General features: G+C 47.0%; 1 protein-coding gene across 4 annotated transcripts in view; it reads left to right on the plus strand.

Moving 5' to 3' along the window:
• The window catches only part of DNAH9 (dynein axonemal heavy chain 9), a 334,028-nt gene that overhangs the window by 193,502 nt on the left and 124,298 nt on the right, over positions 1-16,228 (plus strand). For all 4 annotated transcript variants that reach the window (XM_023244531.2, XM_045045039.1, XM_045045040.1 and 1 more), the window contains 2 exons: positions 9,101-9,263; positions 11,070-11,193. In XM_023244531.2, the coding sequence (XP_023100299.2) occupies positions 9,101-9,263; positions 11,070-11,193 (287 nt within the window). The remainder of the gene's footprint in view (positions 1-9,100; positions 9,264-11,069; positions 11,194-16,228) is intronic.

A 16,228-nucleotide genomic window follows, 5' to 3' on the forward strand; every position in this document is an offset into this window, starting at 1 on the left:
TCCACCCTGTCCCCTGGTACCCGTGCACTTCAGCAGCAAAACCCACCTCATCTTTACCTTCTCTGAACCTCCCCTCATTGATGATTCTGAGTGAAACCTCACTGACCCCTGAGTGGAAGAAAGCTCTTTTTGCTGTTCTGTGTCCCCCCCAGGACCTAGTGAGAACTAAGTACCCTCCTTCTCCCCCCACCTCATTTCAGTGGCACATTTAAACCATTTCTCTCTTTATCCTTTACAAACCCCACTTCTTCTAAAGCACTGGCAACCGGACATTCATACTCATCACCTCGCCTGTCATCTGCCAACACCCAGTTCCCCCCCAACACTTACCGGCTGCCTGGGTGCTTGGAGCGTCTTCTCAACTACATCTTTCTCCACGGCTGGCATTGGTCTTGTTAATTCCTGTGGTTGTTTCTTCCATCCCCCACCTCAGCCACTCGCTCTCATGTTCCTACCCTTGCACTTCCATCGTCGGTGATGATCCCATCTCCACCATTGCCATTTCGAACATCCCTCTCCCTGACTTGTACCTCTTACCCTTCCACTCACCTGCTCTACTTCCCATTCCAGGTGTCCTTTCTTTACCCAGTTTTATTGAGATATAACTGACATATAACATGGTATAAGTTCAAGGTGTACAACGTCATGACTTGATATACGTGTATAACACAAGATGGTCGTGACAATAAGATTGGGGCACCTGGGTGGCTCAGGTGGCGAAGCATCCAACTCTTGTTTGGCTCTGGTCACGATCTCACATTTACGGCATCAATCCATGCATCGGACTGTGCACTGAGCATGGGGCCTACTTCGGATGCCCCCTCTCCCTCTCTCTTTGCCCCTCCCCCTTCTCAAAATAAGTAAATAAACTTAAAAAAAAGATTAGTTAACAGTCATCAGTTCTCCTAGTTACCATTTTTTTCCCCTTGTGATAAGAGCTTTTAAGATCTGTTCTCTTAGCAACTTTCAAATACACCACACAGCGCTGTTAACTGTAGCCATCGTATTATATCTTACATCCCCAGAACTCATTTCTCTTCTATCTGGGATTTTGTACCTTTTGACCACCTTTACCTGATTCCTCACCCCCATTCCTCCAGTCTCTGGCAACCACAAATCTGATTTCTGTGTGTGTGCGTGTGTATGTGTTAGATTCCACATATAAGTAAGATCATATGGTATGTGTCTTTCTCTGACTTACTTCAGGTGGTGTAATACCTTCAAGGTCCTTCTGTGTTGTCCCAGATACAAATATTCCAGTTACTCTTAAATGTCATCAAGACTTCATTTCATGGAGCCAACCGCTTTCGCAGACTCCTTTGTCCCTCTGCCTACCATGCCTTTTCTGTCCTCAGCCATCATAGACTCCCATCATCCTGGTACAGGCTCCCCTAACTTTCCTGGCATAGCATCCATGTGGCAGAACCCCATTCTAGTCAAACCCCACTGTCGTCTTATTCCACACCTGCCCCCTAAGCATCTGAAGATCGTGGAAGAAAAACCACAAAAGTTTTGGCTTGGTTTGCTTCATATTTTCAGCCACACCTACCAAATGGGCCCCTAACGTTGTGGAAACACCACCTCCCCTACCCCGGGCAGTTTGCTCTCTTGCCCTGCCTGTGGTAATTGCATCGTGTAGTTTTCTGTTCTCAAGCTTCCAGCATCCTTCTCCTCTCCCTGTTCCCAGTTAATGAGCACATGTCTTACTTCACTGCGATAGTGAAAGCAACCAGGAGAGAATCCTCTCATCTCCCCATCATCAAATCTAACAGCCTATCTTCCTCCCTCCTGCATCCCACCCACAGATTGTGCCTTCTCTACTGTCTCAGCAAATGAACCATCCCTGTTCCTACCTGAGGCCAATCCCTCCTTGTGCATTCTGGATCCTGACTCTTACCACCTTGTAAGTGACTTTATTCCTTCTGAAATTCAATTATTCTTTCTCCCTCCTTCCTTCCCCCCACCTCCCCCTCCCCCACCACCTCCTCCTTTCTCCCTCTCTCTCTCTCTTTCTCTTCCCTCCCCTCTTTGCTCTTGTCTCCCCTTACCCCATCTTCATTGATTCAGTAATTGCTTCATCATATGCATCTACATACAAACATGCCAGATCATCCTTATCAAAACAATAAACTATCCCTTCACTTTTACATCTCTTTCCATCTCCTACCCCCATTATTTTTTGCTCCTGTTCATAACAGCATTCATCAAAGTGGTTGTCTGTGCTTGTCATACTTTCTCACTTCTCATTCTCTCCTTGACCCATTTCTTTTTTTTTTTCAACGTTTTTTATTTATTTTTGGGACAGAGAGAGACAGAGCATGAACGGGGGAGGGGCAGAGAGAGAGGGAGACACAGAATCAGAAACAGGCTCCAGGCTCTGAGCCATCAGCCCAGAGCCTGACGCGGGGCTCGAACTCACGGACCGCGAGATCGTGACCTGGCTGAAGACGGACGCTTAACCGACTGCGCCACCCAGACGCCCCTCCTTGACCCATTTCTTATCAATTGAACAAATAAGTTCTTATCAAAGTCACCACGGAGCCACCTCTTGCGAAAGTCAGTTGTCACTGCTGGGTCCTCACCTTGTATAACTTGCCTTTCTACTGCATTTGTCATGAGTAATCACTCTAGTTGTTTGCATCCATCCATCCCTCCATCTATTCAACCATCCATCCCTCCATCTATCCAACCATCCATCCATCCAACACGTATCTATTGAGTAGGCATAGTATGAGTTCAGGGATCTTTGTTTTATTCACTGCTAGATCTCTAATACCCAGGACAGTGTCTAGAACATAGCAGATCAACAAAAATCCTTAGCATGTCATATGGCATAGGTGATGTAGAGAAAACAGGGAAGAGGGGACAGAGAGTGCTGGGGGCAGGGGGCTGATTGCAGTCTGAAATAGGATGGTCTGGAGGACCTCTCTGGGGAGGCAGCATTGATGTGACACGTAGGAGCCACCCTGAACACAGAACTCATGTGGGCCTAGTGCATGGATCTTCGCATAAGTCATTTCATCTAGTCTCCACAAAAACCCTGAAGAAAGTGAGGTCTGTCATCCCTCCATTACAAATGAGGAAGCTGCAACCCAGAGAGAGAAGTTGCCTAGTGCCACACTCCCCAGAAACAGGTAAGCCAAAGCTTACACTAGGGCCCTGTGGCTCCGGCGTGTGTGATCTGGGCTTTCACACTGTGGTACTTGTTCATCTACTTTTCTGTCTCTCCCGGGCCAATATGAGCTCCTTGTGTGCGGACTCAGTCTTGCTCACGGCTGAATCCCCAGTACCTTGGACAGCGCCTGGTGCCTAGTAGGCGGCCAGTAACCAAGGTTTTAGGATATCTGTTCAGTAACCCTGGGCAGCTTCAGTGGACACGTCCCCTCCTCAGTAACAGCTCTCAGAGCCTGTGTCATCGTCTTGGAATTGAGACAGATCTTTGTCCTTTCAGGGTAAATTTCATTTGAGAGAAGAGCAAGTGAATTCGGTCAATGCGGTTTCCAACACGGGTGATCAAACTGACTAATTCTGTTTATAGGAAAAAATAAGGCTATGAAAACTGGCTTTTCTCCTGAGACTCCTTAACAGGCTCCAAAGATGGTTTCCAAAGAGAATCTGGAGCTAACTGGAACAATGAACTGCCTTGAGGGAGGCAGTTCTCAAGATTAAAGTTTATTTGGATGTATCATTTCACATACATTTGTTTAAAAATATCAATGTCTCACGACTTCATCTTTGCACTGCCCTCCCCTCCCCTCCTCGGGCTCCTCACTCTCCTCTGCTGCCCCTACCAGCCAGATAGAGCAGAGGCATCCCCTCATGCCAGAAAATGGAATCAACAGCGAGAAACACAGACAACCTAAGAGTGACAAGATTTGTGGCCTCACATCACACCGCATGATGCCCGGGGCAGAGGGGTTTGGATTCCCTCCGGGAAGGTCCTGACTTCTGATACCTAGGGTGGGAACAGGGCGAGGCAGAGCAGGACGGAGGCTGTGGCACTCCCTGGGAACCCACAGGGCTGGCGGGTGGAGCCAAGGTACGGGTATAGGTTCCTCGGTGCAATGAGGCTTATGCTCATTTTGATTCTGCTAACTCTTCCTGCCTGCTTCTGTGCTGAACCCGACCATGGAGCACCGCATTGCGGGGACGGGCACGGGCTCCGGAGACAGAGTCAGACCCACATTCAAATCCCGGTTCTGCCGCTAGTTGGCTTCGGTATTTTTCAAGGGACACTGAGCCTCCCCGAGCCTCAATTTCTCCTCTGGGAAACGAGGATAGTAGGAATGCCCACGTCGTGCGCCTACGTCGTGGCAATGAGTATACGGCGCTTTGCGCTCAACAGAGTCCGTAGGTTTAGTCTTTTTCTTTGTGCTGTTGTGTCCTTAACGGTACCATTTCGCTCTCCTACTGACTTTCTCTACCACCTCAGCAGATTCTTGCTGTGCCTTTCCTTAAAGCCTCACACCGGGTCTTTTCCCCTGCTTGTGGCATAACCTTAACGTTTTTCTTTGTTTATTGGCTCCCACATAGATTCTTTGTTCTGCCTCTTCTTTCTCTTAGCATCACTTAACAAAAAAGGAACTTTAGATGTACTTCTCTTGTGCCCCTTCCTTTGTGCATCCTGTCCATTCTCTAGGGCGTGAGTGTGCGTGTGGGCGTGCGCGTGCATGTGCCTGAGTGTGCGCGTGTGTCGGCTCCGGTGAGCCCGCTTCCTCCAGCTGTGCTGTGGCCCATCTTTGGCTTTTGTCTTTAATCTCGCAGAAATTCAGTAATGGGCTTAACTTAGACTCCGCTGGTTTGCTTGCCCAGGAGTCCTTCAGAATATTGATCCTCTTTTTTAAATTTTGTAATTTGAATGCAGAGTCCTTTGCCCTCGTCAGAGGTTGTTAATGAATCCCCAGCTGGAGTCTAATGCTGACAGTTGCAGACTCAACCATTCTTCTCCGGAAACTTCAGCACTAATGATGCATTTCCCATTTAGATATTGAATAGCAGGGACCATGCAAAGCTGAGGTCAGGCCTTCCAGCCTAGAGGGGGTGTTGGGCGGCCCAGAGAACCCAGGTGAACTTCTTCTCCAAATAGAGGGCCTGGGTATGCTTCTCCTTCTACCATTGCAGCCAGGCGCCCTCTAACATAGTCACAAAGCAGGTGAGTCCTTGCACCTCACATCCCCCCAGATGTGATGCTGACTGGAAGGTATTTGTTGTGCTGTTTGAGTTTAACTAAAATTTATTAAATGCCTTCAATGTGCTAGCATTATAGAGGATACAAGACGAGTTATACATGCACATTCTTCCAGGGCCTCGAAACTAGGACTTAATAAGGGAGCCAGAGAAGTGAAAAGCCATCTGATACAAGGGAGAGTATAAGTATCACAATTAAAGAATTCTAAAGGGGAAAAGCAAAATCATAAAAGAACTAAGGATAGGTCAGTAAATAATTCCTAAATTCTTAGGGGAATCAATTTCAACTATAAAACTCAGTGACTTATAATTTTAAGACCAGAAAGCTAGGATTTTCCACACATCAAAAAATACATTAAGACCAAAAGGTAAAAGTGACAAATTGGAGGGATATTTCAGAACATACATACCTAAGGGGGTCTTACAAATCTAGAACACTTCAATTAAGAAGTGGGAACTTGGGGTACTTGGCTGGCTCAGTCGGAGAAGTGTGCAACACTTGATCTCAGGGTTGTGAGTTTGAGCCCCGTGTTGAGGGTAGAGATTAAACAAAAAGAAAAAAAAAGGGGGGGGGCAATGGACACGAAAAGGAAATTTGTAAAAGAAAAACTATATAATGAAAAGAAAGATGTTCAGTTCCCTAAATAATGAAGAAATAAAAATTAATATTTTCAACCACGCAACCGGCAAAGATTTAAAAATATGTATATAAGACCCCGTGTCCACAAGAATGGAGGCCAGACTCTCCTATCGGCTGATAGGTGGGCATTGTTGACGGACCTGCAGCCCTGCTAGGGTTTCCTTCTCAGTAGCAAACGCATCCCACAGGAGACAGGAGGCAACGAACACCCAGAGACATTTAGGTTATCGACGCTGAGTATGACCCAGTCATCAGTATGTGCCAGAAATTTTGCAATAGTGAGAAAATCAAGCCACAGAAGGTTTAACCTCATATATGCTCCTAGTTTGGTGACACGTCAAGCCCCAGAACTCTCCCCGTGCCCCAGCCTTTTTTCCAAATGGAGCTTAGCTCCCCTTGGGCCTCCCCACCCCTGATTACCATTACTTAATGTGAATACGGGATTTGTCACTGTAACATCGCGAACACAAGGTAGAGACACAGGCTTATAGCCTGTGCTGTTCAATCTCAGACGTCCACTCTGCTGTGTTTGGTCAGACTCCACCTGAGGTCTTGTTCTGTGTACCCCTTCAGTTCCGAGGTCCCCAGCACCTGTTGTCTCACCTTTATTTTACCCATTTCTCCCCCGTGCCTTGGTCACTGTGTTACGTTTTCCCCACGTTTTTAACATATTCTCATTCAACTCACACGATCTAACATAGGCTCACCTTTTGAAATAAGAGATCCACATTTTGATCCATCGGCTGTCCCTAAGTCGACCGCAAATTGTTGCCCCCATTCTGGGGCGGGCAGTTTTTCACTACACATCAAAGGTCGTGAAAATCGCCTCACTGTTTGACTTGGCAGTGTTACCTTTTTTTAAGCTTATTTATTGATTTTTAAAAAAAAATTTTTTTTTCAACGTTTATTTATTTTTTGGGGGGACAGAGAGAGACAGAGCATGAACGGGGGTGGGGCAGAGAGAGAGGGAGACACAGAATCGGAAACAGGCTCCAGGCTCTGAGCCATCAGCTCAGAGCCTGACGCGGGGCTCGAACTCATGGACCGCGAGATTGTGACCTGGCTGAAGTCGGACGCTTAACCGACTGCACCACCCAGGCGCCCCATAAGCTTATTTATTGATTTTTGAAAAACAGAGAGAGAGAGCAGGAGAGGGGCAGAGAGAGAGAGGGAGAGAGAGAATTCCAAGCAGGCTCCACACTGTCAGCACAGTGCCTGATATGGGGCTCGAGCCCACAAAGGGTGAGATCATGACCTGAGCTAAAACCAAGAGTCGGACACTTAACTGACCGAGCCACCCAGGGGCCCCTTGGCAGCTTTACTTTTAGGAGCCCGTCCTGTGGGCATGACAAGAGATAGAAACTAAAAATAACTTAAATAGCATTATTTATGGCTGGAAAAAGTTGGAAACAATCTAAATATCCAGTAGTAGTCTATTGCAGACAAGGAATTTATTCTATGCATTGGAATATTGTTCTACCATTAAAAGCATGGCCTAGCGGGGTGCCTGGGTGCCTCAGTCTGTTAAACGTCCAACTCTTGGTTTCGGCTCAGGTCATGATCTGGCTGCACAAAGCCTGCTTGGGATTCTCTCTCTTTCCCTCTCTCTCTCTGCCCCTCCCCGACTTGTGCCGTCTCTGTTTCCCTCGAAATAAATAAACTTAAAAAAAATAAAAGCACGGTTTAATGATTACTCAGCAGCATAGGGAAATAATCACAGAACATCACTAAATGGAAAAGTGGTCTCAAAACACTGTTTAGTGTATGACGTGAGCCCAGTTTTGAAAACAGGATAGATACGTATATTGAACTTCCACAGGTAATGGGTGTAGATACGCATAAATATATACTTATAAACATACAGACCCTAGAAAAATGTCCAGAAGGACATACAGTTAATGTCAATAGTGTTTATTGCTATCTAGTAAGTTGTAGCTTTTTTCTGGATTTTATGCATTTTTCACAATGAATAGTTATTGTTTTTAAGATGAGGAAAGCAAGGGGGGCAACCGGATGTGTCCGTCGGTTATGCGTCCTACTCTTGGTTTCAGCTCAGGGCATGCCCTCCCCGTTCATGAGTTCGAGCCCCGCGTCGGGCTCTGGGCGGATGGTGCGGACCCTGCTTGAGATTCTCTCTCTCCTTCTCTCTCTGCCCCTCCCTTGCTTGTGTCCACGCTGTCACTCGCTCTCGCTCTCTCAAAAAATAAATAAATACGAAGACAAGGAAAGGAAGGGAATGGGAACTATTGTTATAAAGGGTGTAGGTCCCTTACATAAGGTAAGTACACAGTGCTGAGGGGAACGGAGAATGTGGAAGAGGGTCTGTGGATGGCCTGAAGGAGGGAGAGCATTTGCGGAAGGCTTGTGGGGCAGGCAGAGGAGGGTCCTCTGCAGAACGTAGTCTGAGCCCAGGGCCTGGGAATGTTTCGCCATCGCTGGGTGGGAATATGGTTACTGAGAGAGGTGAGTGTCGCTGCAAGGGGAAGAATCCAGAAGCCAAGGAAGCGGGTGTCTTGTGCCCCAAGAATCTCCGAGCACTCATTGCAAGAGCATCCATGCCTAGGGCTCCCCATCATTCTGCTGACTTCAATTCCGCTCCTCCTTTTTAACAAATTTTTTTATTTTGTAATGTCTATTTATTTTTGAGAGAGAGAGAGAGTACAAGCGGGGTGGGGACAGAGAGAGAGAGAGAGACATTGAATCCAAAGCAGACTCCAGGCTCCGAGCTGTCAGCACAGAGCCCGACCCGGGGCTCGAACCCACAACCCGTGAGATCATGACCTGAGCAGAAGTCGGACGCTGAACCGACTGAGCCGCCCGGGCACCCCGTTGCTCCTTCTTTCTTAAGAGGAGCAAACAATTCTGTTCCCGCTCGTGCTCTAGCCTCCCCTGAATGTTTTTTCTTCTTTTCTCTTTTCCCTGCCCCCTCCTCCTGCCTGAAAGCACAAGCAGGTGAGGCAAAGTGCCATGGAGGTGTGGCAGTCAGCCCGGGCTGGGGAGGGGACGGAGCGTGAGTTGGGGTCCCCTCCCATCCTGCCTGGCTGCCGTGAGCTCTTCCTCCCCTGCCACCTGGTCGCAGAGGCTTTGGCTTAAAGCAAAGCCGTTGACAACCTCCATCCATCCAGGCAAGAAGGTGAGACCTGATGCGGGGGCCGTGTAACTCACGCTTCCTGCAGCTCGGCTCACCGTGTGCCTCCTAGGAAGGTTCCGGCGCGGTGCGTGCTCCTCGCGGGAGGGGTCTGATCAGAGCCGTGGACCTCTGCTCCTCCGCAGCTGCCACATCAGCCGCATCCTGGAGTCCCCGCGGGGAAACGCTCTGCTGGTCGGCGTGGGTGGGAGCGGCAAGCAGTGTCTGACCAGGCTTGCGGCTTTCATCAGCTCCAGGGACGTGTTCCAGATCACGCCGTGGAGAGGCTACCAGATCGCGGACTTCAAGGTGAGTGACAGCCCCCCTGCAGCCACCCACAGCTTCCCGTCCCCCTTCCTAGCTCTTCACGCGCCTCGCTTAGACCCTCCCCGTAAGGCTCTGGGCCATTCGCTTCTTCGGTTCAGGGCTAGGGACGTGAGGGGCTCTTTTCTCATTGGGCTCAGGTCTGCAGACCTCAGCTGCTTCAGCTCGGTCCCTGGAACCTCAGTTCTCACCGGAGCAGGGGCACATCTATGTGACGTTTAGCGCACGGCTGGCTAGCCCCTGTGGCAGGCTTCGAAGGAATTCCGACAGTCTGCCCAAGTTCTGTAAGACAGCCATATTTTAAAGGAAAGTTCCTGTAACCACCAGCTACCAGGAGCTTCAGTGACATTTCCTGGTCCCGACATTAAGCACTTAGCAGCCACAATGCAAGCTCTGGAAAGTGGGGAAAGGCATTTATCCAGCCTTCAGAGGTCACTTTGCCCAGCCCCCTCCCTTTTGTGCATGGTTACAGTAGAGGCGGGATTGGGAGTCCTGATGTAATTTCCACCAGGACGCTGCCCTTACTGTCCCTGGGAGAATTCCCGCCAGCGTGGGGCCAGACCTACCCACCTGCCTTCAGATCTCTCCGCCAGTGGCACCCACTGCTGACTCCGGAGCCACAGTTCAGCCTCTCCATGACTGGCTGGATCTGAGGTCATAGACCATGGTCACGTGAGACCAGTCTTCAGCGGTTCCCCCCCAAAAAGTAAATAAGTTAGTGCATATGAGAAACACATGTTCACGGAATGATCTAAGACAGCGGTTCTCTACCTCGACTACATCCCGGAATCTCCTTCAAATCATGCTGGTACCTGCACCCCACCCTCCAGAAATTTCCGCTTAACTAGTCCAGGGAATGGCCTGAGCGTCAGGACTTCTGAAAGCCTCCCCCAGATGGCTCCGGTGAGAGTTGAGAAGCCTTGTCTTAGCTAATTCCGTCAACGCACAAGGTTGAGAGCAGTCGATATTCAAGGAAGTTCACTAACTTTAAAGGACACAAAGGTGCTCTGCTGTAAAGAAATGCACGAGGCTCTTAGAAAAGGAGCTTTGAGTGGGGCAAGGGAGAAGAGCAAGATCAGAGACTGGCACCGAGCTTTGCGAGAGGGATACAGAGTAGGAACCGAGATTGACTAAGCTGGAAAAATTCAGGGCTTGGCATCCTAGCCCAACACTGTAGCCCAAAACCTGTAGTTTTGACTGGATGTAATTTCCTACAAGATGATTGTGTGTGTGTGTGTGTGTGTGTGTGTGTGTGTGTGGTCCCCAGTATATTTTATTCCAACATAAGGCTTTTGCTGGAGCGAGTCATGAGGACACAAGACACTGCTGGCATAAGATGTATTCATCACCCAGGTCGGTATCCCCAAGCACATGACTCCTCTGTCAAGGCCAAGAGCAGTTGCTTGCCTCCTGGGGAAGTTCATTCACTTGCATGATGATATGAGTAACACAGGTGAACAGGAACCATCTCTGTCCCTTTGGGAAGCTGTTAGCTCTTTGCACAAAGCAGGAGCCCCAGAGGCCAGTGTAGGAGCCGCAATGGTTGTAGAATTGAAGATCATCGCTATTTAATTTTATTTGTCCATCTCTATTGGGATTGAGGCAGGGAATGAGGCGTACTTTCCTTACTTTTCAGGACAAGATGGCACTCCTTCCTACTTTCCATTGCTGCTTCACTTTATCTCCCATTAAAGTAGATAAGGAAGTGGTCTCATTCCTAACGAGTGGCTTGGAGACCTCTTTCAGTAAGGCCGTCTTCCCAGAGATCTCTAATATTGATTGTTTCCACAGATGGACCTGGCCAGTTTGTGCCTGAAAGCTGGGGTGAAGGGTCTCAGCACGGTGTTTCTCATGACCGAGGCCCAAGTGGCTGATGAGAAGTTCCTTGTGCTCATCAATGATCTCTTGGCATCTGGTAAGAAACCCTTTTCTCTTGAGTGTCTCTGCTAAATTCCCCCTGGTGTCAGAGTCACCCCAAGGTGGCCCAAGGTCCGGAGAGCTAGGTCATAGAAATAAGGAAGAAACTAGAAGAGGACTGGTTCATTAAGGTCCTTAGAGCTAGTGCTGTGCCTGGTATCCTGGCTCCTTCCATTGCAAAACAGGCAATAATCTTGGGGCTTTTATTGGAACTAGATCTGATTATTGGGAAAAGAACATGTTAAGGGTCTGCCGATCTCCTGAGCCCAGCGGGAAGGTGCTATTCTCTTCCCGTATTCAAGAGAGAAACTAGATAGAATGTGTGCAATATTTCAAGTAGGTTAGGCATTGGCCAGAAGAGACACAGAATTTGCACATGCAAAACTTACGCAATAGGGCAAGATTCGTTTGCCAATTTAATTGAGGATTCAGAACCTTAGGCAAAGTAGAAGCAACAATAGATGTGGGATATCCCTAAAATGGGGGCACCTGGGTGGCTCAGTCAGTTAAGTGTCAGACTCTTGGCTTCAGCCCTGGTCATGATCTCACAGTTTTGTGAGCTCGAGCCCCCATCAGGCTCTGTGCCAGCAGCACAGAGCCTGCTTGGGATTCTCTCCTTCTCTCTCTCTCTGCCCCGTCCCCACTCACACTGTCTCTGTCTCTCTCAAAATAAATAAATTAACTTAAAAAAACAGAATTTCCTTTAAAAAAAAGGGGGGGGGGATATCTCTAAGCTGGTTTCCTTGGTTTCCCAAAAACTTGACAGAGGCTGTCCACTGTCCTGTGACACCATCAGTGCAAGAGAGGACTTCAGTGGAAAGTTCGATTCTGATACTTTACTGTCCTTATTTACTCAGGAATTCAGGAATTATGTGAACCATTCTGGGTTAAAAAAAATTATACACACACACACATGCATGTATATAAACATAACGCAAGATATATATAAATGTATATACCCAAGAATGTAAGACAATATATTACTTAAATTATGCATTTACAGAAATTGGAGGTGTATATTTTTGCATTTATATTAATTAAACATAGAATATGCTTTCCTGGCTCTTAAGCCAAATTCAGCATCTGCAAAACTACCTCTTCATCTGGGTTAAGAAAACAAAGTCAATGCACAGATGTTCCAGAACAAAATTACTGCCTCTAGCTTTTCAGCATTTCAGAAAGCCCATGTATCCACAGTCCAACCCCTGGCTCTCTGACTAAATACTCTTTAGTTTATGAAATCCAAGAACCACGATCACAGCATATTTCTCCATAGTCTATCCCATGTCTGATGTAATTTATTTCAAGGTGGTCTTCTGCTATGCAGTGCCTAGGAACTTCACTGCTTCAGGATCATTGTCCGCTTCAAATTTTGTATGCTTCTATCCCACGCCATTTTGCCGTCACCCCTGAAGAACCACTGGTCCCTGGTCCCCATCATGCTCTAGCAGACTCTGTGAGCAACCTTTGGATTGTTTCTGATGAGGAACGGAGTCCCAGGTTCCTTACTGTGCCAGCTCTAAGCCTCACACAGATTTCTACCCTAAAGTTACCTTCATATGCAGGAGTTTGCCTTACTTATTCCTTTTCTCCTCCCATCCGCTCTCCCCATTCTTAGAGCCACCATCTTCTACGACAGCATTCCACCTACAACATTGCCTCCCCTTTTATGATTTTACTAAATAACGAGAGTGTGTCCAGTGGCTCTCCCACCCTGCACCCTGAAGTCTAACTTCAACAAAGGTGAAATTGTGCTTCCAAAAACTTCCAGCTCTGGAGATACCAGGCACATTGCCAGCCTCACCCTGTATCGCAGTTGGCCCCATCCAGCCAGGTCACCTTCTCCTAAAATAATGTCTGAGACACAGAAATTCATATGCTTTTACCAGTTGAAATTTTGTTTCTCAATTAAGTCTTTTTAATTTTTCATTTGGAAGGCAACTGTTTCTTTTCCAAGCTGAAATGAATTTCTGAAGCCCTGCCCAGTGAAAGCATAATGCGGTCAGCTTGCTCCAAAGCCATGAAGTTTCAAGCTCACATTTCTCTTTTAAGGCTTCTGTACAAAAATAAGACTTACATACACATGTTAAAAAGAAATGCAATTAAAAGCAATGCTTTTCTAATATTCCTCCCTTTCTTCTTAACCACTTTGACAGGGAGAACAAGAGCCTATCTCAGTTCTAATTTTCCCTGTCAACTAAATAATTGCTAGAAATTAATTGACTGCTAGTCCACAGAGGGCTTCGGGAATTCCTCAGAACCTCCCCATCCCCTTCATGTTTGAATTTTGTGGGGTTGTGCAATCACTCCACTCTTGGATAACACAGTGCAAACTATAACACTATGTCAGGCTACCTTGCCATGAACTCCTCCCTCCATAGTTATCCACAAGTCCTGTTAGTTTAGAGATATAAAGGTACAGTAGAATGTATTACACTGATTCAACCCTCCCCAAAAACACCTTTCTCAATGACCTACTAATCTCATGCCATAGGCTATCTGGTTTCTTCCCACATTTTTTTTTTTTGAGAGAGCACGCATGAGCTGGAGAGAGAGGCAGAGATAGAGGGAGAGAGAGGATCTTGAGCGAGCTCCATGCTCAGCATGGAGCCCAATGCGGGGCTCAATCTACGACCGTGAGATCTTGACCTGAGCTAAAATCAAGAGTCAGACACTAACCAGCTGAGCCACCCAGGCGCCCCTCTTCCCACACTACTTTAGCTCATTGTTTGATCCCTTGATTTTCTGATGCCATTTCCAGAATCAAACCATAATAGTAATTCAGTTCTTGCATCCCACTCCTGACACCAACCAACCATTTCAGAACCTATCATTATCCCAGCTGTGTCTCAGTTGGGTTACAGATTGGCAGGAAGAAATCCTGCACACAAAGTTTAAAAATTAAATATAGTTCCTAGTTTAATTAGCAAAAGGTACATAACTGTATAAAAAAAACACGGTGGCTGTATATATCAGGAGCAAAGGAGGAGTACCTTTGAGTCATTTCCCTTGGCTGCCAGGGTCCTTCCTGGGCATCATGCAGCTGCTGGCATCATGAAACTACACAGGAAACATTGATCCTTGCTGAATCTGGAAAGCCCAAATTTTGCTATGCCCTTACTGCCCTGTTATAATAATTCCTAAAGAGTAGACACTGGTCATCAAACCCAGGTACTTAAGAAATTCTTACAAAATGTGTACCGTCTTGGTTCTTGGACAAAACTCAGTACCAGCAAGGCCTCATCCTAACCTAGAGGGGGGAAATAGAATCATTTCCTGGCTTTCTGGTATAACACATCTTCCTCCAACTTCCCTGTATTCCAGAAAGAGCATTTTATCGCAGTCCCAGCTAAGAGGACATAGTCTGCTCTGGGTGTGGTGTCTCTGCCTTTCTTAACTCTGCCAGGTTTCATACTTTATTTTACATGGGGATCTCGTGTTGGGATTTTCCTCCTGCTTTTCAAAAGGCCTAATTGTTCACTCCACATTTAAGATTTCTCTTCCCCGGTCCAGACTAGTTCACTTTCCATGTACTCATATTCAGAACCACTTATTAAGCTCACATGTTCCAGTCAGTAGGCACTGTGCCTAAACGTGAGCATCATACACTCTATGTGGCCTATTGAAATAGTTTATGAAATTGGGTCCCCCTTGTTATAAAGTACTGTGCCTCTCCATCTCTGAACCAGACTGTCCTTTTAAATTAGGGTCACATCTCCTGTTCATATATAGAACATGAAAAGATCACCTCGCCTTCCAGGACCTCAATGATTAGATCCAGGATTGGTATGTTAATGGTCTCCACCCATCACATAAGAATCTGGAGTCTAGGGGCGCCTGGGTGGCTCAGTTGGTGAAGCATCTGACTTTAGTTCAGGTCATGATTTCACGGTTTATGAATTCACGCCCCACATTGGGCTCCATGCTGACAGGGCAGAACCTGCCTGGGATTCTCTCTCTCCCTTTCTCTCTGCTCCACCCCCCCCCCCCCCACATACACACTGTGTCGCTCGCTCTCTCTCAAAATAAGTAAACTTAAAAAAAAAGAATCTAGAGTCTGGAAATATTTGTAACAGACTTGGCATTAGATTATGCTTTTCCCAGAACTAGATTTCCTGGTGGGCCATCTCTGCTTTACATATGCAGAGATCTGGCCCAATTTCCCTGGAAGGAGAAGAGATAGACTGGGAGGCAAAGGAGGCTCCCTTGAGCATGCATCAGATATTCTGAGCATACTTTGTGGTCTCCGTGGCTTTATCTACAAGTTGTGTCCTCAAACCAGCACCTGGTTGGCTCTCCAGCTGCCAAGCAGAAATGCCAAAGGGTGATGCAAAAACATGCTTGAGTTGTCAGCCTTTCCTTTCCTTCACGTGGTGCTAAATTTCTATGCAAGTTGTTAAGACAATGTCCGCGCATTTGCCTACATTGCTGACTTCTCCCTCATCTCCTCTATCTAAGAGATAATCAGCCACCACCAATTTTATCCCCGAACCATTTCTGAATCTAAATCTTCTCTATCATAGCTACCACCGGTCTTTTCATCGGTTGATTCAACACATACAGACACTTCTTAACTCATCCCCATATCCTAGGCAATACCTCCCCTCATCCATCCTCCTCACTGCTTCCAAAGGGTCTTTATAAAATAGAATTTCTTCATTGGTTTTTCTAACTGAATGCAGGAGAAGACCCAAGCCCCTTTTTCTACAGATTAAAAAAGAAAAAAAAAAAAAAAAGAAGAAGAAGAAGACCCTGCCTTTGACCTACTCTGTGATCTACTTCCTAACTCCCTGAGCTAATACACTGCACTGTTGTTCCCTGACATCATTACTCATCATATTCCTCTTGAACTCCATGCCCTCCTCCTCCTTTGTCTGGAGTCCCTTCTACCCACGTTATGAGACTTATCTTGAGTGTCCTCTCTCTCTAGGAAATCGTCACTGATCCACTATCATCCTTGGCAGTGAGAAATACCCTCCACGTCTCTGTAGGTTTCCATGGCTGCATACCCCACCACTGTGCTGAAACAGCAT

The sequence above is a fragment of the Felis catus genome, chromosome E1, assembly GCF_018350175.1.
Source record: "Felis catus isolate Fca126 chromosome E1, F.catus_Fca126_mat1.0, whole genome shotgun sequence".
Lineage (NCBI taxonomy): Eukaryota > Metazoa > Chordata > Mammalia > Carnivora > Felidae > Felis > Felis catus.